General features: G+C 45.2%; 1 protein-coding gene across 2 annotated transcripts in view; it reads left to right on the top strand.

Moving 5' to 3' along the window:
• TDRD9 (tudor domain containing 9) overlaps positions 1 to 23428 on the top strand; it is a 395302-nt gene that overhangs the window by 353470 nt on the left and 18404 nt on the right. For both annotated transcript variants that reach the window (XM_077266617.1, XM_077266625.1), the window contains one exon: positions 22876 to 23025. In XM_077266617.1, coding sequence (XP_077122732.1) covers positions 22876 to 23025 — 150 coding nt within the window. The remainder of the gene's footprint in view (positions 1 to 22875; positions 23026 to 23428) is intronic.

The following is a 23428-nucleotide window of genomic DNA, read 5'->3' as shown; positions in this document are numbered from 1 at the left end:
ACGTAGGAGACCCTCTAATCACTGGGTCTAATTGTGCTGAGTAGTAAGCTATTGGTCTCTGTTTCTCTCCATGTTGTTGTGTCAGTACTGCGGTACCATGTCCTCCCTGCTCTGTTCAAAATAAGAAAAATGGCTGATCATAGTTTGGAATGCCTAAGGCCGGGGCTGACACAATGAGCAGCTTCAGAGAATAGAAGGAATCAATTGCTTCTTGAGTGAGATTGTAGGGGTCTGATGACAACCTGTCATAGAGTGGTTGCATCATTTGTGAAGCAGAAGTTATCCAAGGCCTACAGTAGGTCACCAAACCTAGGAAAATGCATAGATGCTGGTGTGACCTGGGTAAAGGGAGATTTTGTATTGCCTGTTTTCTGTCTTCAGTCAGGTGTCTTGTACATTCAGCAATACAATGTCCTAAAAATGTCACCTTTTGTTTGCAATACTGTAATTTGTCACATTAGACCTTGCAACCCTTCTCTGCCAAAAAACACAGCAAGGAAACTGTAGCTTCCTTGCAGGATGTCTGGTCCGGGCAGCAGAGCAAGAGGTCATCCACGTACTGCAATAGTACAGTGTGTGGATGAGGTGGTTGCCACTGCTCAAGAACCCCTGCCATCGCTGTTGAATAGATGGTTGGGGAGTTCTTTCCCCCTTTTGGGAGGACCGTCCAACAGTATTGTTTACCTTCGTGAGTAAAAGAGAAAAGATACTGACAGAGTGCAGGGGTACAGAGAAGAATGCATTTGCCAAATTAATGACTGTGAAACATTTTGTGACCATACGGTGTGTGTATTAGGGACAATTGAGATCACACTCATTGCAACATCATTAATTGCCTGTAAGTCATGAACTATTCTGTGTCAGGGGAACCCTTGGGTCCTTTTTCTTTTTAATGGGATACAAAGGGGTGTTGCAGGGGGAAGATCTTTGCACCAGAACCCCTGCCTTAACGTACTCTTTAATATCCCTGCTCAGGGCCATTGATTTGACTAGGGTCAAAGGGGTATTTTAACCAAAGAGGAGTGGTTCCTTCTTTTAATTTATCATGACAGGGGGAATGGGCAGCCGACCCACATCAGATTTTCCCCTTGCCCAAATGGTGTCACTACTCTTGCCATATACACCATTTCTGCAATATTACACAAGTGCTTATATAAGTCACACATTAATGTCCAAATATTATTTATACCCATATTTGATTGGGTATAGTACCCCTTAAGAACTAAATTTGATTCACAGAATATGTTACCAAAAGAAAATTATATATATATATGAAAATATATAATTACGAAAGATACTGAGTCATAAAATAGGGGAGCACAATGCCATAGGGCACCGCAAAGCACAAACTTATTCTAAGAAAGTAGCAGCCCTATATAAATCCATAACGAACAGTTCCAAATACAAAAAGAAGGGATTTGAAAAATACCAAATATCAATGCCAGTTGCTTGCAATAAGGTATAAGAAGTGGAAAAGACAAATAAACAGTGACTATGGCTTGAGCCAATATAATGAATGGCTAAACACTATATATCATATGAAGACAACCTAGAAATACATGGTAACTATACCATCTTGTGTAAGGAAACTACTAAACTGGCAAATTAATGGAATTAAGTATAACTATAATAGGGCATGATTTACCTGTGGTATAATGTGCACGTGGAAGACCCTGGCGTCCCTCTGCACCAAGTGTTTATATGAAAGGGGACTTGTGACTGTAATACCCTCAGGAGAGTACTGTATGATGGCCTAGCCAGCACTCAACTCTGCTCCCAGCAAATTCATAGGGGAATTGTCACTAACAATAAGTTTCTAAGCACTTCTTGGCTGTCTCGTGATTCTAGTCTTATTTGTTTAGTCATAGGGGCTTCAGTTGCTTGTCCCTCTACACTCACGCATTCCACGGTCTCGTCAGTAATCATGTCTGGCGTTATCAAGTCTTTGTGTACCACAGTTCCGGCTGCCCCAGTGTCAATCAAGAATTCTGTCTCTTTCCCTCCCGGCATTGGTATGGTGGTCATCAAGGCAGGACCAGGTCCGGAGGGGACAAGAACCGGGCACACATTTGTCACTGGGTTGTCCGTTTCCTAGTCTGAAGGTGAAGGAAGTGGTAAATTGGTCTGAGTGTCCATTTTCTCCACAATTCCAGCACTTTACTGTTTCTAAGTCCTTAGGTCCCTCACTACGTCTCTACTGTTTTCCTTGTACTCCAGCATACATGACACGTCTTATTGTCCTAGTTTGTTCAACTCTTTAGCGACTTTCAGGAGATCTTTTGGATCTACATTTCTCCATTCAGGTCTGGCTCTCTGTATTGCGTCTCGTAAGTCTTTGGTCATACCGTCAATTAATGTATTTACCAATACTTTAACATCAAGTGGGTTTACTGGACTGTACCCCATGTCTTCCCATTTCAGCTGTAACCGTCCAAAGTACATCTGTAAAAGTCTTAATTTGCATCCTAGTACGTCACCTGCTTTTGTGCTCACTAACTCCCTAGGCCTGCCCAGGTGCACTTATACGTCCATCATATTGTCTTTATCTGAAAAATGGGAAAGGTTGGTTCTCAGGGTCAGCCAATTGTTTTAGCGTAGCTAGCTAGTCAGAGGGCCTCCAGGGATAATACTCCTGTATCTGTTTTACCCTACCTGATGTGGTTGGTTCTCTGGTGGTGGGGGTGACTAGATGACCGGTCGGGGGTGACTAGACATGCTGGTCTACAGCTCCTTCCCAAAAGGATTACTGTCAGCCTACTCCCAAAAGTTAATGTCCCCACTACCCACCAACCACAATCCTGTGTCAGCTTCTTAAGTCACTACATGTGATCTTGTCTGGACAGGATTCAGTGCAATTCTCTTAGGTCGGGTTGCAGCACAGATCATACAAGTATTTCTCCAGTCTGGGTTTGTCTTACCACAGTGTTTACAAGTCCATCTGTCTTGTCTGGGTCTCTGGTTATACGAAGGTATAACCGTAGCAGTAATGTATCAGTCATAGTCAGACTTTTGAACATCAAAACATTCATAATACACCTTACTTCCGTTCTGCTGCACTCTCTCAGACGCCATTTATTCACTTGCTATTTTTCTCCTTTGTCTGTGCCTCTTTCACTGCTTCCTTTTTCCAATCTGTACAGCGGTTTTGGATCCCATTGGGGGGCCCTGACTGCACACAGAATAAGTTGCCCATGGCTTCAACTTATCCACTCAACAACACCAAGCAGGTTACACCACCTACCACTCAGTAGATCAGCTGGCTAGCACAGCTCCATGGAACGGCAAGGTTACACCACCTAATGCCGTAGGCTGACTGTAGCAGGTAACCCCGTACACTACATCAGCCGTGCAGTTGGCTACCTCCTCTGTCGATCCTCAATTTGCTATCAATCACTCAACTTGAAGCAGATGAATCTTTTTACCAATCTTTCAATCACTTACAAGTTTCCTCTAAAATAGGCACAGTTTCTTTACTTTTTGACGTCCAACTTCAACTTACAGTATTCCTTTAAACTCAAATCTTACACTGTACAATACCAAGGACAGAGAAACTTAGAATGCAGCTACGTGCCCCCCTTCCTCTGGCCCACAGCACAGAGAGGAGAAATTACAAGCATTCGCGCAGGGGTTCGACTCCCTCCTCCCATCTGGTATTCAGCACAGATAAGAGCTCGGTATCTTCTACACAGAAACGGATTGCAGCAGTTTTCAGACTTAATCTCTACAAACATTCATCCTCTCGGAATTAAAAACAGTTTCTCTATACAGGCAAATCACTGCATAACTTGAAAAAGCTGATTCTGACCGCGTCCGGCCAAAACACACATAGACACACATAGAAACCTATCCAGTATCAAACCATATACAACACAGGTCTCACACCGAATCTCAGATGCAAATCAAATGTACATTAAAAATATCCACAACTCATTCATCCTGGACCTTCAACAGCAGTTAGATAAGTAATGATACTTATGTGATCACTCATTCATACATGCTCATTCAGGGATTGTTTTTTTCTCTTTTCACTTTTCAGTTGATTTTTACAAGAAGAAAATCCCTTATCTCAATCACTCCACCTAATTCAGCTCAAACTGAGTTGAATAATGTCTTCTGTCACATACAGAGGACCACACCTAACGGAATCCCTCATCAATCAGGGATGGATTTATCTATTTATCCCTTATACTTATTTACTTACCTCTCATCTCATTCATAGGTTCTCATAGACATACATACATACAAGGTTCACACAGCCTGCCTATTTTGCACTTTGGAATTACACAACTCTATATAAATAAAACTGCAGCAGTGTCCACTGACACTCTGAAAGCACTTTAAGGCCAAACAACAAAAACCACGGCCTTATACAAAATACAGCTTCATATAATGTACTGCCAATCCAAAATGACCAAAATAACAACACTGCACAGAGCCTATCCCAGCTCTGTATTACACACACACACTAAACAAATACCCAACCAATTAGGATATTGACAAATAATACAGATAACAATTATCATCTTATTACTCTATTATTCAACTCTCATACACGACATAAACAGACAAAACACAAAACTCACTGGCGATGTGGATTCTTTGAACCGTGTTGGCAGCCTTGTACCCAGAGGTATGGACAGATCCGGAAGAGAGATTGCAGGTGCAAAACAGATTGTAAGAATAACATTTCTCACCTTGCTGCAGCTGTTGTTTGCATGTCCAATCTCTCTGGAAGCTCCCACATACGGATTCCGAATAGGCTGGTTACACGGCCCCCAAAACTGTCGTAGCTGTTTTCATTCTGACCCATTGTCAGTACGCCAGATCACCAGTGAGGCCAAATCAAGTAGTTATGCCCGTTATTTTACAAGCGCGCTTGGAGACAAAAAGACACCTCACACACATCCTGTGAGCAAGTCACTTTTATCTGATATATTAAAACCAAGGCAATGTTTTATACCATTTACAACATATGCATTTGGATGTAACTCATGTAGCCCCCACTATCACCCAGGGTCATACTTTATTTACCATAACCCAGAACATGTTGTGGCTGACTATTGAAAGCATACATGATAAGAAGTATAGTCTCCTTGAAGAGGAGACCATCAGACTACTGCGTCAACAGATTCTAGTAATTCTAGCAATTAAAGGCAAGAGGCACTTAAAGGCAACCTATTAACCCTTCTATAACAATTCTATCATCAATGGTGTTCATAAATTCATAAATTATTTGACGCAGCGGTGCCGCAAGTGACAGCACGAACTCCGGTGAACTCTCACGTCGGCGTAGTGATACACTGTGGGAGGATGCCTCCTGTCACTGTATCACCGGAGCCATGTAGAGCGGTCACATCTCTCGATGTGACTGTTCTACACGTGAGATCGTCGTGGGACAGCCGATATTAAATGGACTATGGCGGAAAGGTACTGTAAGTATATGGTGGTTTATTTTATTTTTATTGCAGGAGATCGAGGGCATCGGGGAATTAAGTGTTTGGTGGGTATGAATGTGTGATTATCTAAATGTGTGGGGGTTTTTTTTTAACACTTGAACACAGTCGCCGGATGATGGGACTACTGCCCCATCATCGGCTCATGCTGTCACTGGTATATGTGACAGCAGACATAGCCAGATGGGAGCAGTAGTCCCATCAGACGATGCCTGGCTACACACACCCGCACACAGCGGTGCACACACCTGCAGACACCCACTTACACACAGACACTCGTACACAGAAACAGATAAATACAGACACCCACGGACAGACCCGCACATATTATCCACCCACACAGTCTCCGCCCACACACATGTTTTCCACCCACATACTCTTCTTCCTTTCTGCAGTGTTTTTGGCACGCAAACCTGCAGCTAATCCGCAGACCTTTTTACACCTGTGGTTTAGCTGTGGATTTAACTGAATCAGTGTAAGTCGATGGGTGCAGAAATGCTGCAGATCCACAAAAAGAATTGACATGCTGCAGAAAACAAAACGCTGTGAATCTGCTCAGAATTTACCGCAGCATGTGCACAGCAATTTTGGATTACCGTTGATTAACATTGCTTGTGCAGTACATTGCAGACTTGGTGCAGTTTCGCGCATAAAAAACGCTGCAGATAAGCATAAAAATCCGCAACGTGTGCACATAGCCTTAAATGATGCAACTCAGACAGTCACTCAGGTAGTCCACAATGGCACATAGCTTTCTGGAGTAAGAGGCCGGCGGTGCAGATTTTGACGGAACTTCTGCTCCTCTAAGTAAATCCAGCTGAGTGCCTGCTTGGGAAGCTCGAAAAACTTTTGAGTTTTGCAGGTAAAGCATGGAATATAGGGTATTTGCATGTTGCGTAGGCGGTGCTTTACATCCAGGAATTGTGCCTTTTGTTTTGAGACCTCAATAGAATAATCTGGAAAGAAGGAAATGATAAAGCCCCTTGATAAGGACTGGAAGTGGAGGAGCCCCTGATGGGTAGCTGCTTTGTGGGTACCCTGTGCGCTCTTTCCATGGCAAAGAGTGGAGATAATTACTCTTCCCCAAACAGAGAATGCAGCCATATTTTAACCCCTTTCTGACATCTGACGTACTATCCCGTCGAGGTGGGGTGGGCCCGTATGACCACCGACGGGATAGTACGTCATACGCGATCGGCCGCGCTCACGGGGGGAGCGCGGCCGATCGCGGCCAGGTGTCAGCTGCATATCGCAGCTGACATCCGGCACTATGTGCCAGGAGCAGTCACGGACCGCCCCCGGCACATTATCCCCCGGCACACCGCGATCAAACATGATCGCGGTGTACCGGCGGTATAGGGAAGCATCGCGCAGGGAGGGGGCTCCCTGCGAGCTTCCCTGAGACCCCCGGAGCAACGCGATGTGATCGCGTTGCTCCGAGGGTCTCCTACCTCCCTCCTCACCGCAGGTCCCGGATCCAAGATGGCCGCGGCATCCGGGTCCTGCAGGGAGGGAGGTGGCTTACCGAGTGCCTGCTCAGAGCCGGCGCTGGTAAGCTTGCAGCCCTGCACAGCAGATTGCAGATCTGACAGAGTGCTGTGCGCACTGTCAGATCACCGATCTGTAATGTCCCCCCCTGGGACAAAGTAAAAAAGTAAAAAAAAATTCTCCACGTGTGTAAAAAAAAAAAAAAAATCCTAGATAAATAAAAAAAATATATATTTATTATTCCCATAAATACATTTCTTTAGCTAAATAAAAAAAAAACAATAAAAGTACACATATTTAGTATCGCCGCGTCCGTAACGACCCAACCTATAAAACTGCCCCACTAGTTAACCCCTTCAGTAAACACCGTAAGAAGAAAAAAAAAAAAAGAGGCAAAAAACAATGCTTTATTATCATACCGCCGAACAAAAAGTGGAATAACACGCGATCAAAAAGACTGATATAAATAACCATGATACCGCTGAAAACGTCATCTTGTCCCGCAAAAAACGAGCCGCCACACAGCATCATCAGCAAAAAAATAAAAAAGTTATAGTCCTGAGAATAAAGCGATACCAAAATAATTATTTTTTCTATAAAATAGTTTTTATCGTATAAAAGCGCCAAAACATAAAAAAAATGATATAAATGAGATATCGCTGTAATCGTACTGACCCGACGAATAAAACTGCTTTATCAATTTTACCAAACGCGGAACGGTATAAACGCCTCCCCCAGAAGAAATTCATGAATAGCTGGTTTTTGATCACTCTGCCTCACAAAAATCGGAATAAAAAGCGATCAAAAAATGTCACGTGTCCGAAAATGTTACCAATAAAAACGTCAACTCGTCCCGCAAAAAACAAGATCTCACATGACTCAGTGGACTCAAATATGGAAAAATTATAGCTCTCAAAATGTGGTAACGCAAAAAATATTTTTTGCAATGAAAAGCGTCTTTCAGTGTGTGACGGCTGCCAATCATAAAAATCCGCTAAAAAACCCGCTATAAAAGTAAATCAAACCCCCCTTCATCACCCCCTTAGTTAGGGAAAAATATAAAAATTAAAAAATGTATTTATTTCCATTTTCCCATTAGGGTTAGGGCTAGAGTTAGGGCTAGAGTTAGGGTGAGGGTTAGGGCTAGGGTTGGGGCTAGGGTTAGGGCTAGGGTTAGGGCTAGGGTTAGGGCTAGGGTTAGGGCTAGGGTTGGGGCTAGGGTTGGGGCTAGGGTTAGGGTTAGGGCTAGTGTTAGGGCTAGTGTTAGGGCTAGTGATAGGGCTAGGGTTATTGCTAGGGTTAGGGCTAGGGTTGGGGCTACAGTTAGGGTTGGGGCTAAAGATAAGGGTTAGGGTTTGGATTACATTTACGGTTGGGAATAGGGTTGGGTGTGTCTGGGTTAGAGGAGTGGTTAGGGTTACTGTTGGGATTAGGGTAAGGGGTGTGTTTGGATTAGGGTTTCAGTTATAATTGGGGGGTTTCCACTGGTTAGGCACATCAGGGGCTCTCCAAACGGGACATGGCATCCGATCTGAATTCCAGCCAATTCTGCGTTGAAAAAGGAAAACAGTGCTCCTTCCCTTCAGAGCTCTCCCATGTGCCCAAACAGGGGTTTACCCCAACATATGGGGTATCAGCATACTCAGGACAAATTGGACATCATCTTTTGGGGTCCAATTTCTCCTGCTACCCTTGGGAAAATACAAAACTGGGGGCCAAAAAATAAGTTTTGTGGGAAAAAAAAGATTTTTTATTTTCACGGCTCTGCGTTGTAAACTGTAGTGAAACACTTGGGGGTTCAAAGTTCTCACAACACATCTAGATAAGTTCCTTGGGGGGTCTAGTTTCCGATATGGGGTCACTTGTGGGGGGTTTGTACTGTTTGGGTACATCAGGGGCTCTGCAAATGCAACGTGACGTCTGCAGACCAATCCATTTAAGTCTGCATTCCAAATGGCGCTCCTTCCCTTCCGAGCTCTGTCATGCGCCCAAACAGTGGTTCCCCACCACATATGGGGTATCAGCGTACTCAGGACAAATTGGACAACAACTTTTGGGGTCCAATTTATCCTGATACCCTTGTGAAAATACAAAACTGGGGGCTAAAAAATCATTTTTGTGAAAAAAAAAAAGAATTTTTATTTTCACGGCTCTGCGTTATAAACTGTAGTGAAACACTTGGGGGTTCAAAGCTCTCAAAACACATCTAGATAAGTTCCTTAGGGGGTCTACTTTCCAAAATGGTGTCACTTGTGGGGGTTTTTAATGTTTAGGCACATCAAGGGCTCTCCAAACGCAACATGGCATCCCATCTCAATTCCAGTCAATTTTGCATTGAAATGTCAAATGGCGCTCCTTTCCTTCCAAGCTCTGCCCTGCTCCCAAACAATGGTTTACCCCCACATATGGGGTATCAGCGTACTCAGGACAAATTGTACAACAAATTTTGGGGTCTATTTTCTCCTGTTACCCTTGGTAAAATAAAACAAATTGGAGCTGAAATAAATTTTGTGTGAAAAAAAGTTAAATGTTCATTTTTATTTAAACATTCCAAAAATTCCTGTGAAACACCTGAAGGGTTAATAAACTTCTTGAAAGTGGTTTTGAGTACCTTGAGGGGTGCAGTTTTTAGAATGGTGTCACACTTGGGTATTTTCTATCATATAGACCCCTCAAAATGACTTCAAATGAGATGTGGTCCCTAAAAAAAAATGGTGTTGTAAAAATGAGAAATTGCTGGTCAACTTTTAACCCTTATAACTCCGTCACAAAAAAAAATTTTGGTTCCAAAATTGTGCTGATGTAAAGTAGACATGTGGGAAATGTTACTTATTAAGTATTTTGCGTGACATATGTCTGTGATTTCAGGGCATAAAAATTCAAAGTTGGAAAATTGCGAAATTTTCAAAATTTTCGCCAAATATTCATTTTTTTCACAAATAACCGCAAGTTATATCGAAGAAATTTTACCACTATCATGAAGTACAATATGTCACGAGAAAACAATGTCAGAATCGCCAAGATCCGTTAAAGCGTTCCAGAGTTATAACCTCATAAAGGGACAGTGGTCAGAATTGTAAAAATTGGCCCGGTCATTAACGTGCAAACCACCCTTGGGGGTAAAGGGGTTAAAGTGCTCAGTATTATTGCCCACTGTTCTTCAGGGATGCTCACCATCCTTAAATCAGGTCGTCTGTTTAGATACATATTAAGGCCAGGATCTGCTGGTCATATCTGCAGGAATCACGGACCACTCAATTTAGCTTATATTCCAACTCACTGATTCTCCCTCCTGCTGTTGTACAGCAGTCATTTGCCGTATTTTTTGGATTGTATGACACACTTTTTTCCCTAAAAACTTTGGGCGAAATGGGGTTATGTCTTATAGTCGGAATATACTTACAATTAGTGTGGCGGCAGCAGGTGTCGGGAGATTGTGCAGCGGCCCTGGTCTGACGCTGTGGGCGATGATCAACACTGCCTTCTCAAGCTGGTGCATCAGGTTCGGGGGTTCTCTGTGGTGCATGGGGGCTCCGCCGGCATTTTGTGAAAGCTTGGAGGCCCCCGCACATCCATTACTGCGATGCGGTGGCCATCGGGTAAATGGCCGCCAGGAGCGGCACATGCTCAGATTGAGATCTCGTTGCCAAGATCTCAATCTGCTGCGATGCTGTGGCCTCCGGGAAAATGTTTGCCGCAGGGGGGGCAGCACATGCTCAGATTGAGATCTCAGCAACTATCTCGGGATGAGATCTCGTTGCCGAGATCTCAATCTGAGCATGCGCCGCCCTCGGCGAACATTTTCCCAGAGGCCACCGCATCGCAGAAATGGATGTGCGGGAGGGCCTCTGGGCTTTTACAAAATGCAGGTGGAGCCCCCCCCCGCACCATAGAGCACTGCCGCACCAGCCTGGGATGGGCTTTCCCGGAGGCCACCGCATCACAGCAGTGGATGTGTGGGGCCTCCAGGCTTTCACAAAATGCCGGCACAGCCCTCGCACCACAGAGCACCGCCGAACCTGCCGCACCAGTCTGGGATGGGAGTCATATCGCTGAACCACCGAACACCCCCTGTGACCACGCTCCAGCAGCGCTGCCGATTACCCCGGTAAGCTGAATTCGGACTGTACGACGGACCCCCATTTCACCCATTAATTTTTTTATTTTCCTTCTGAAAATTTGGGATGCGTCTTCTGGTCCGGTGCATCTTATAGTTTGAAAAATACTGTACTTTTTTGCATGCCTTGCTGCATAGAAGAAAATTCCTTCTATGTATGACCCATCTGGGTGTTAAGTGAAGATTGAGCAGAGCCATATTGTGTTACAGCCATAAACGCATCTTTTAATGTGGGCTCAGCCTCTGCTGATCAGAGTTGTGGATGGGGGTTGCCTCTGACTGAGGCTGCAGGACAGGGGAACCGAGAGGATTAATTGCAGCAAGATCTTACAACTCACCTGAGAACACAGAGAGGTGATTAGTGGACTCGACAGGCTGTATGTGTGCCTCATCAGGAGGGAGGCCCCATGTCCATGTTTCTGGCGAAGCCAGCTAATTTCATTGCTGCGCTTGCAGATTATATAGGCAGGGTGGGCAGCAGTGTCAGTGGTGTCTAATTTCCCCATCTCCCCTTGTTTTCCCAGTTTTAGATCAGATATACAGGATGGATAGCAGTGTGAGCAGCATCTTCTCATATCAGTCCTCCTGGTACCTCCAGTATTAGATCAGAAAGATAGTTTGGACAGCAATGTGAGCGGCCTCTTCTTACCTCCACACTCCAGTATCTCTAGTTTTAAATCAGACGGGGTGTACAGCAGTGTTAGCAGCCTCATCTAAGCTCAGCACTCCTGTTGTCTCCAGTATTAGAGCAGATAGACGGTGTACAGCAGTGTGAGCAGCCTCTTCCTACTTCCGCACTCCAGGATCTCCAGTTTTAGATCAGACAGGGTGGACAGCAGTGTGAGCAGCCTTTTCTTACCTCAGCCCCCCTGGTACCTCCAGTATTAGATCACGTAGACAGGGAGGACAGCAGTGTGAGCGGCCTCTCTTATTTCAGCACTCGGATCATTCCATGTCAAGTGAACCAATGATTTTTACCTCTATATTTCTAATTCTTTTGAGATTTTGTTATTTGGTAATAGTGTGTCAGAGAATGCAAAATGTGAAGGAAAAAAAATCCTAGAAATTATTATTTTTTTTAAAATTGATTTTCAAAGTTCGGTAAAAGTGCGAATTTCGGTGTTGCCTGCCTTTACATTTCTCCTCATAACTCAGGCTAGAAAAAAGATAGAGAAACAAAATAAACACCATTCTACTCAGAACTGTACAGGCTGTCACCAGATATGTCACAAGAGTATCTTTGGTAATATTTTACCCATGTGGACACAAATGCAAGATTTTAAAACGCATTTCCGAAAAAACATTTAATTTCCAAATTTCAAAAACTGCACATGTGCCTGCTATGCTCCTAGCCACATCTGTACCAAAACACAAGCTGGGATCATGATGGGATCATATTTTAAAAAATAACAATATTAGTGTCAATTCGAAAATCTCGAATTCAGATCTGTTCAGCCTGTGGTCTAAAAGTGTGGGGTCCATATATACCAAATAATCCATGATTTTTAGATATTACTGTATTATTTTATTATGTTACAGCTCAGAAGCAGGAGAGGACAGAGGAGAAAGCTTTGTTAGGGCTCAACCTGAGAATGAGCAGGGGTAGACAGTGAATGCAGAGCAGATGGCTGGCCAGCACTCGAGCCTCCAGAGGCCACATTCACACCAAATCTTAACACTCATGCAACTCCTCAAATGGAGGGAGAAAAATATTCTTAACATCCAGTTCATGTATTGTACAAACCAGGACTACGAAGAGGAGTAGAGTTTGTGAAAACATCAGTTACAGGAAGCAGAAGCCATCAAAGGGACTCAGCAATACCGGACTGTCATCCCATGTAGTGAAACAGAAATAAAAACAAGGATTTCTTCATTCAGCAAAGACAGTGAAGTCCATGAAGTGGTAGAAGGCGGCACAAGATTGGCAGTGGATGACATAACTGGTGATGTGACCTGTGAATATGATTAGCGCTGGTGGGGGCTACTGGACTCTCCAAAAATTGTGAAAATGAAGAAGTAGAAGTGACTTTTCTGCACCTTCTGGTCCAGCGCCATCCTTTGTGTATCCAAGAAAACCAGACATTGTAAGGGTATGTGCAGACGTCAGGATTTCTTGCAGAAATTTTCTTGACAAAAACCGGACATTTCTGTTTGACGCGTTTTTTGTGCGTTTTTTCCAAATGCATAGAATAGCGGGAAAAACGCGGAAAATCCGCAAAATTAATGAACATGCTGCTTTTTTTTGCCGCAATGCGTTTTTTTTTGCGGAAAAAAACGCATCATGTGCACAAAAATTGCAGAATGCATTCTAAATGATAGGCTGCATAATGTATGCGTTTTTAATGAGTTTTTATAGCGTTATCGCAAAAAAACGCGAAAAAACCTGAACGTGTGCACATACCCTAAAAGTTAACAAAAATCCGATATTAACTCGGCTGGAGCCGAGCACCATGAAAGGCCGTGCATACTCTGACACAAAAGGAAATGGCCATGGCTAGTAAGCGCTTATGGACAAGAAGACATTTCACCCACTAGAAGGAACACATTGATGATGAAAGGCCCGTTTAAAAACCTACTATTAATTGTTTGATTAGTTCATATTTTATAGAACAAGGATTTAGCTACTGTACTATTCTTAAACACTTCATAAATGACGTGATATAATAGAAATAATATTGTTATATGTATAAATTGGTAGTAAAAATATTGGTTCTTTTAATCTTGCTTTTAACATATAATTAGGATGAGACTGTATTTAGAAAATCACACTTGAGGATATGATCACCTTTTTTCTTTTGGCTTGTTCAATGCATTCAGGTTGAAAATGCTGAGCAAGTTGTGTTATGATTTATTCTGGCACTTCGGTATTTGTTTTTTGTTTCTTTATTGTTGCATATAAATGTTGAATTCTATAAGTTGTAATTTGAAAAGAAAAAAGGAAGAAACTCACACAAACATAAAATCAGATGATTCAAGGCTTAAAAAAAAAATTGATAGGTCCCAAGTTGAAACCCTGCACAAATATAAACAAGAACACAAGTAACACACATGCATGTTTTCACAATTTTAAAACATACGTTTTTTTCGCAATTACGCATCAAAATTTTGAATTTGATTTCTCCAAAGCAAAATATAAAGAAACATAGTCTTATGACATATCAAATGAAAGCCGGTTCCGTTCTGAGAAAAATGATGCCTCTCCCACCTCTTTATCTTAATTCTAGCCTGAGAATCCGCGCTTTTTCAAAACTTTAGAAATCTGTAAAAAATTAACTCATCAAGAAAAAAATTCTAAACTTTTAATTTGTAATTAACTAAAGTTGTACTTCATAAAAACAAAAAATAAAAAAAATCTAAAGACGTCAGGTAAGAAAAATATTCATATTTGGATCACTTGATATGGAATGACCCACTCCTGATATCTCCAGTATTAGAGCAGATAGACAGTATGGACAGCAGTGTGAGCAGGCTTTTCTTACCTCAGCACTCCTAGTACCTCCAGTATTAGAGCAGATAGACAGTATGGACAGCAGTGTGAGCAGGCTTTTTCTTACCTTGGCCCCCCTGGTACCTCCAGTATTAGAGCAGATACAGTATGGACAGCAGTGTGAGCAGCCTTTTCTTACCTCAGCCCCCCTGGTACCTCCAGTATTAGAGCAGATAGTATGGACAGCAGTGTGAGCAGGCTCTTTTTTTTTTTTTTTTTTTTACCTCAGCCCCCTTGGTACCTCCAGTATTAGAGCAGATAGACAGTATGGACAGCAGTGTGAGCAGGCTTTTCTTACCTCAGCCCCCCTGATGCCTCCAGTATTAGAGCCGATAGACAGTATGGACAGCAGTGTGAGCAGACTTTTCTTACCTCAGCACTCCTGGTACCTCCAGTATTAGAGCAGATAGTATGGACAGCAGTGTGAGCAGGCTCTTTTTTTTTTTTTACCTCAGCCCCCTTGGTACCTCCAGTATTAGAGCAGATAGACAGTATGGACAGCAGTGTGAGCAGGCTTTTCTTACCTCAGCCCCCCTGATGCCTCCAGTATTAGAGCCAATAGACAGTATGGACAGCAGTGTGAGCAGGCTTTTCTTACCTTAGCCCCCCTGATGCCTCCAGTATTAGAGCCAATAGACAGTATGGACAGCATTGTGAGCAGGCTTTTCTTACCTCAGCCCCCCTGGTACCTCCAGTATTAGAGCAGATAGACAGTATGGACAGCAGTGTGAGCAGGCTTTTCTTACCTCAGCCCCCCTGATGCCTCCAGTATTAGAGCCAATAGACAGTATGGACAGCAGTGTGAGCAGGCTTTTCTTACCTTAGCCCCCCCTGATGCCTCCAGTATTAGAGCCAATAGACAGTATGGACAGCATTGTGAGCAGGCTTTTCTTACCTCAGCCCCCCTGGTACCTCCAGTATTAGAGCAGATAGACAGTATGGACAGCAGTGTGAGCAGGCTTTTTTTTACCTCAGCCCCCCCCCCCCCCCCCCCAATGCCTCCAGTATTAGAGCATATAGACAGTATGGACAGCAGTGTGAGCAGGCTTTTCTTACCTCAGCCCCCCCTGATGCCTCCAGTATTAGAGCAGATAGACAGTATGGACAGCAGTGTGAGCAGGCTATTCTTACCTCAGCACTCCTGGTTTCTCCAGTATTCGAGCAGATAGACAGTATGGACAGCAGTGTGAGCAGGCTTTTCTTACCTCAGCCCCCCCTGATGCCTCCAGTATTAGAGCAGATAGACAGTATGGACAGCAGTGTGAGCAGGCTTTTCTTACCTCAGCACTCCTGGTTTCTCCAGTATTCGAGCAGATAGACAACATGGACAGCATTGTGAGCAGGCTTTTCTTACCTCAGCCCCCCTGGTACCTCCAGTATTAGAGCAGATAGACAGTATGAACAGCAGTGTGAGCAGGCTTTTCTTACCTCAGCACTCCTGGTACCTCCAGTATTAAAGCAGATAGACAGTATGGACAGCAGTGTGAGCAGGCTTTTTTTACCTCAGCACTCCTGGTACCTCCAGTATTAGAGCAGATAGACAGTATGGACAGCAGTGTGAGCAGGCTCTTCTTTATTTGTAATTAAATTTTTTATTTAATCTTTCTGTTCCCTGAGAGCCCATTTAATGCTGTTAACATCACTAGGGCAAGTTAGCAGCTTCCAGAATAATTTACTGTGAATAGAAAAGAAAAAAAAGTGAGCATCAGATAATGATTAATGTATGTGACACGTATTAATATATTCAGTTTCTCCTTTGCCTCATTGGGGGACACAGACCGTGGGTGTATGCTGCTGCCACTAGGAGGCTGACACTAAGTGATACAAAGAAAGTTAGCTCCTCCCCTGCAGTATACACCCTCCTGCTGGCTCCCAGCTAACCAGTTCTTGCTTAGTGTCTGTAGGAGGCACTCGGGTCTGGTTCAGACCCCAACGTTTTTATTTTATTTTTTACTTTTCTGTTAATTTTATTTTTTAATTAACGGAGTGAAGGGGCGACGGATCCTTTCAAGGTTCCGATCTCCCCCGAATCATCATCAGGTGAGCACGCGGAGTATACGTCCCCGTACCCTCTCCTGCGACGTGGGAAGCCATGCCTGAGCTCACTTCAGGGGCGACTGTTCCTTCACGGTCCCGATCCCCACACCAGCAGCAGGCGAGCACATGGAGTCTCGCCTCAATGTATCCTCTCCTGGAGCCAAGCCTAATGCCAGACAACTGGCCCTGTCCACCCGGGGGCTGAACTCCGTGGATGTACAGAGGCCCCTCTCTATGGCGTCCGAGCAGCCCCCACTGTCCCACCACTGTGAAAGCGGATGGCACAAGGAGGTGGACGGTTCCTCTCCACCTCCCTAACAAAGGGATGATGGATTGAGGTTTATCCCTCTATCCCTGCACCGTCCACGCTGCAATACCCGACCTGCAGTCATCCGCGGCGGCTCCATGCCGGGATGCGCACCGATGGTGAGTGGATCCTGTCAGCGGTGGGCCTCTGCAGCAGGATATTCACATGCTCACAGGCAGTCTCAGCTTCCCTGTGGCCCCACCTCCCTGATGTAACGCTCCGGCCAGCTGCAAAAATTTAGCCCCCGGCTTCGGACCATGTGTAGGCTGCACCCCGGAAGTGCACTATGGCGCGCTAAGGCTGCTCTGCCCACTTTTCTGGCGCTTCTCGCCTGGCACGGATGCGCTCAATTTTCACGGCCACTGCAACGCCCCTTTTATACCGCTGGTATCGCTCCCGCCAGCTGCAGAAATTTAGGCCCCGGCTTGGGCCTATTCATGGAAGTCTTGAGGCTCCGCCCACATCGTGCCTGTGGCTCTGCCCCCCAAATTGGCGCTTCTCACTCTCTGCGAGATTTTATCACCTCTGCAACTCCCGGTTGCCATCTTGGTCCACCCGGCCGGCTCACACAGGGGTGACGACTTTGCATTAAAGGGTCACAACGACTCTGCAATGGCATGACTATGACCAGTATTCCCTGGTCTTAAAGGCAAAAGACCAGTATTCCCTGGTCTTAAAGGCACAAGACCAGTATTCCCTGGTCTTAAAGGCAAAAGACCAGTATTCCCTGGTCTTAAAGGCACATGACCAGTATTCCCTGGTCTTAAAGGCACACGACCAGTATTCCCTGGTCTTAAAGGCACACGACCATTATTCCCTGGTCTTAAAGGCACACGACCAGTTTTCCCTGGTCTAAAAGGCACACTACCAGTATTCCCTGGTCTTAAAGGCACAAATCCAGTATTCCCTGGTCTTAAAGGCAAAAGACCAGTATTCCCTGGTCTTAAAGGCACATGACCAGTATTCCCTGGTCTTAAAGGCACATGACCAGTATTCCCTGGTCTTAAAGGCACACGACCATTATTCCCTGGTCTTAAAGGCACACGACCAGTATTCCCTGGTCTAAAAGGCACACTACCAGTATTCCCTGGTCTTAAAGGCACATGACCAATCCGAAGCCGGTCACCCTAAATGAGCTCAGGAGCCCTCTGCCGCTGATCCCAGTTTATCCCAGTGTACCTAGTTCCCTCAGTGGACTTTGTCACTGCCGCAACCCATGGTTTCTCTGACCAAGAGATTGAATCCCTCCGTGATCCCTCTGTGGCTCGGAGTGCTCGCAGGACCGATATACATGGTCCCTCTCCTACATGGGATCCGTCACCTAGCAGGGGCCGCGAGTATTCAAGAAACGTACAGGCATCTAGAAAACGGAAGTTTTCATTTCCTGATCTCTCTCCCCAAGGATTTGCTGAGAACAAGACTCTGAACATGGATCGGATATTGCCTTGGACCTGGACTTGCCAGAGCTTCAGTAAAGGATGAACTCGCCTATTTATATCATCAACCAATCTCTGTACATTGACGAGGACTCCGGTCCTGCTCTAGACTACGCAGTGTCCCTCATAAGGAGACTAGACTCCCTCGTAGAGCATTTGCCATTCAGTCCGGATATGCGATTCACTGGACAGAAGCCTCTACGTGGGATGCCATGCCTGGTCTGATTTTTAAGGGTGATGGGTCCTTTAAAGGGCACCGATCTCCCCACACCATCAACAGATGAGCACAGTCTCCATGTATCCTCTTCTGCATCCAGGCCTAACGCCAGACAACCTGCCCTGTCCACCCAGAGACCTGAACTCTGTGGATGTATAGAGGCACCTTTTTGGGCATCCGAGCACCCCCCTCTGCATCACCACTATTTAGCAGAAGATGCAAGAAGGCGGATGATCCCTCCCCACTTCCCTGTTAAAAGGATGGTGAATCGAGGGTTCCTAATTTTTAACTCTGCACCGTCAAAAGAGAGCGGCGATGGCAAGAGACTATGACCTGCTGGATGCAGCCGCGCATTCTGCCACTTGGCAGAATAACTGGGTAGAATCTCCTGTGGTATACCTACCAGTATCCCTGCCCGATGTATAATCAATTAAAAATACCATGGACTGTCAGATAGCAAATCTGGTTCGTTCCGTCTTGCGGCTTCGGGTTCAGCACTCTACCCTCCCTAGCCACCGCATGGATTGCTAGAGCAACGGTCTCCTGGCTGGAGACCTTAACTACTTTGATTCACACCAGTAACCTTTTCCTGAAGACAGTACAACTGGCCAATCAAATCTTTTGAGTAGGAGACTAACAAAGGATCGTACGTTCCTACAGCCCCAACCCAGCAGTGGAAGGGTTGTCCAGGACAGTCTAGATCTAAGGGATCTTGGTTCCAAAAAGGGGTAACGAAAAGTAAGACCGATCCTGGACCTCAAACTTCTAACAACCTTTCACAAGGTTCATCTTTGAATGGAGTTCAGCCATTACTTCAACAGAAAAAGGTGCAGTTTCTGGCAACCATCGACATTCGGGATGCTTATCCTCTTCAAAAATTCCTTCGCTTTTCCATTCGTGAACAGCATTTTCAAGTCACGACCTTGTCCTTCGGCCTTGCTACCGCACCCAGAGTGTTTGCAAGGCTCATGGCGGCTGTTATGTTCCTCTTGCACCCTAGAGGCGTGGTCATCCTGCCCCGTTTGGTCGACTGTCTAGCCGCCCTTCCAGGACTACGCTAAGTAGTCTATATCACTTGCGATACCCTCTCACCTGGGCTGGCAGCTAAACTTAGACAAGTTCTCATTTCCAGCCCAGCAGATATCCTTTTTGAGGATGATCCTGCACACTTCCAGAAGGATGGTAGTTCTCCCTCAAGACAAGGTCATGGCCCTTCAACAGGGAGCTCGCGCACTTGATTATGCATCCCTTTATTTCAATCGATTTGCTGGGAGGAAAAATGGTGACGACAATGGAAGCAGTTTCCTCCGCTCGTTTTCAGCAAGTCAAACAGACTTTCAGACGATAGTCTCTGAGCTCCTTCTTCATCCAGGGCCTTACTCCCGGTTCAATGGTTATTAGTAACTACCAATGTCAGTCTTCTTCTCCCGATCATTGCTCTGGAGATCCGAACGGTAGTCCTACAGCAGGTCCACTGCCTTCTGGCGGGTCAACCCATCCGAATTCAATCATCTAGCAGGTACCCACGGTCAGGCACCATGGCCGAGGTACCTCACATTCTCTGATGGGCTGAGATCTATCATTCAGTGATCTCTGCAGTACATATCCCAGGAGTAGAACTCTGGGTGGCGAACATATTAGCCATCAGGGTTTCGTCTCAAGTGAGTGGGAACTTCACCCAGAAGTCTTCCATCAGTTCTGCCTTCCCTGGAGCTCTCCAGTTGTAGATCGGATGGCGTCCAGACTGATCGCCAATGTACTCGAGTTCGTGGTTCGGCCTCGAGATCCAAGAGCCATCGCACTGCATGCTCTGGTTCTTCCGTGGTACCAGTTTCCATAACTCCCCTTCCACTACTTCCGAGAGTCTTTCGGAAGCAGAAAGGGCCCCAGTGATCCTCGGAGATCCACACTGACCACGTCAGTTTTTTGCTTGCGGAGCTAGTAGCTTTCCGCCTTACTGCAACAAAACTGCAAGTAGGGACTTTCTCGCAGGGAGTTTTCACACATAGTTCTTCCCTATCGCATACAGTTAGATCATTGGAACCTTAATGGTCCTAGGAGTCTTACAGTAGACTCCTTTTTGATCCGGACAGACTTTACTATCAGGGAAGGTCGCCCTTTTTTCTCTGCGATATCCTCATCCTAACGAGTCTTCGGAGCTAGCTGCTCGGTTCTTTCAGACTTTTTTCCCTTATTACCTTCAAGGCAAGGTTGTCCTCAAGCCATCCCTGTCCCTTGTTACCAAGGTGGTATTGTATTACCACTGTTACGAGGGCATAGTTCTTACCTCATCTCTTTCGGCACCAGTCCACAAAATGGAATGAGTTCCCCATATTCTGGACGAAGTGAGTGCTCTGAGTAGGTACGCCTCGAGGACGGCGTCCTTCCGAAGGTTGGACACTTTTTATCTTGGGCTTCCTGACGGTAAGAGGAAGGCTTCCTGACTTTTCAGGAAGGGTTTAGCAGTTTCATCGACCATGTTAGCCTGATGGATTCCTTTCACCATCCAGGAGTCCTTCCGTGTTAGATGTCAGCCTATCTCCCTGTCTATCGTGGGTTCTAGGCACCAGGCGTTGACAAGGCATGCCTGCAAGCTTGCGGATTCGTCCAGTCCGCATGCATTCTTAAAGCACTATAATTCCCACACTTCCACAGATGTGAGTCTGGGCAGGCGGACTCTGCAGGCTGCGGTGGTGCACTTATAAGTAGCAGTTACACAGGACCTGATCTGATGTTGTCCCCACCCAGAGACTGCTTTGGGACGTCCCACGGTCTGTGTCCCCCAATGAGGGGGGGACAAAGGAGAAATAGGGATTTTTGTGTACTCACCGTAAAATCCTTTTCTCCGAGCCATTCATTGGGGGACACCGCTCCCACCCTGTTATTAGCTTATGCTTGTTTTGTAATCTGACATGCTATACTGTCATATATAATATGACATGCTATACGCTCATATGTTGTTATTGATCTCCTTCTGCTTTTACACCGAACTGGTTAGCCGAGAGCCAGCAGGAGGGTGTATACTGCAGGGGAGGAGCTAACTTTCTTTGTATCACTTAGTGTCAGCCTCCTAGTGGCAGCAGCATACACCCACGGTCTGTTTCCCCCAATGAATGGCTCGGAGAAAAATTTTTTTACGGTGAGTACACAAAAATCCCTAATTTGCAGATCTTTGTTCTCTTTCAGAAGCCATACTCCCTTGTTCGGCCATGCACTCCCGTCCATTAGATGGTGGGGGTATGTGTCTCACCTGTTTCAGTCCCATGTCTCTCCCATCATCAGCCGTCTTATGGATTGGGAGAGTTGTCGAGATCGGACAGATGGTGGCTGGGCAAAGGTTTGTGACTTTAGAAATGGAGATCAAAGCCAGAATTATTAGCAAGTGGAGATAAACACTGTCAATGAGCATTTCAGCTTAAATGACTAGAGGGGATTTTACGGAGACGTGGACCTGCAGGTGTGGAAACCACAAATGCTACACAAAACATCCACATTTGCTGTGATATCTATTGCAGCTGTCAGATCATGCTGGGAGTTGTTGTTTCATAAGAGCTGGAGTACTGCAGAATGCTCTTCTAAGTGGCTTGTGGAATAATAACTACTATGATGCAGACTAGGCAGTAAGAATAAGATACTAGAAGATGCTTCTTGCCAGCACTGGACACACTAGGAGGATGTTCAACAAAAGAAGGCTGGGAACACTAAGTGGCACCATGACAAGTATGTAACTAATCTATAATGTTTCCGATAAACTAAAGAGTTTGTCCACTACTAGGCTAACCCCATCCCACCCCCACACTCTTTAAAATAAAAAGCTTATACTTGGTTCTCGTGCGGACGCTGTTCCTGTGATGTCGGCACTCGCTTTCCCGCAGTTATGACACGTGGTGTACAGCGCTCAATTATCGATAGCGTCCCTGTCCCCGCCATGAGACAAATTGAACATGAAGAGGAAGTTGGGGATCAGCTACAGACCGGACTGCCTCTTGAAGTCAACAGAAGGCAGGGACAGTGACGCCAGCGCTGATAGGGTACCACGGGTCTTAACAACTGCACTGAACCCTGGGACCACGAGCACCGACACCTCAGGAATGGGAGGTGAGTATAATGTTTTTTTATTGGGGCCAAGCGTGGGGAATGAGAACGAGTTGTGCTAGTAGTGTACAACTCCTTTAAAGATAAATCATGGGGTAACTCCTTCAAGAATTGGACTTAACACACAGCTTTTGCCATGGTCGTGTGCATACAGATTGCTGTTCTGTGTTATATTGTTATAGGTGGAGACAATTGTACAGATTTTCGTAAACATCATTTTTGCCTTGTTCTTTTGCAGCAAAGCAATGAAGTGCTGAGTGATCTATTCTCCAGTATTGGCAAAGGCGAGACCACCCCGCAGGGCTTCAGCAGAAAGGGAGACAAAGTCCTGATTGACGGCCTGCTGGAAAGCTATCAGAATAATCAGTTTGGACATCCAAACAACAAGGTAAGAAAGCGACACAAGGAGTATTCTGCACCTCATTGGTGTGTGGCTTTATCACTGACACTTCTTTGCACCATGTGGCGTAATACTCCAGGTATTTTATTTATTTTTTTTACTACTGATCCACCTCCAGTAAATCTTCACAGTAACTCCTGGTCCTGGAGTATAGCACAACAGTTACCTTGTTATAGCCGATCTGCCGACCTATAGGCAGCATGTTAGAGCCAGAGGAGCGACATGAATTATGCTCTTCGCCCTATTTGTGTAAAGAAAGAGACCTGTCAATCATTGTGACCTAGATGGAGGGCACCAGAGCATGGCCTCCTGCGAGCGTGGCACATAACCAAACCCAAGAGTCATTATTAGAGATGTGTTTTCTCTACTTTTATAGTATCGGGCACCTGTG

Source organism: Ranitomeya variabilis, chromosome 1 (assembly GCF_051348905.1).
Source record: "Ranitomeya variabilis isolate aRanVar5 chromosome 1, aRanVar5.hap1, whole genome shotgun sequence".
In the NCBI taxonomy this organism is placed as follows: domain Eukaryota; kingdom Metazoa; phylum Chordata; class Amphibia; order Anura; family Dendrobatidae; genus Ranitomeya; species Ranitomeya variabilis.
The sequence above is the reverse complement of the archived record's forward strand: the minus strand, read 5'-3'. Positions and strand labels throughout refer to the sequence as shown.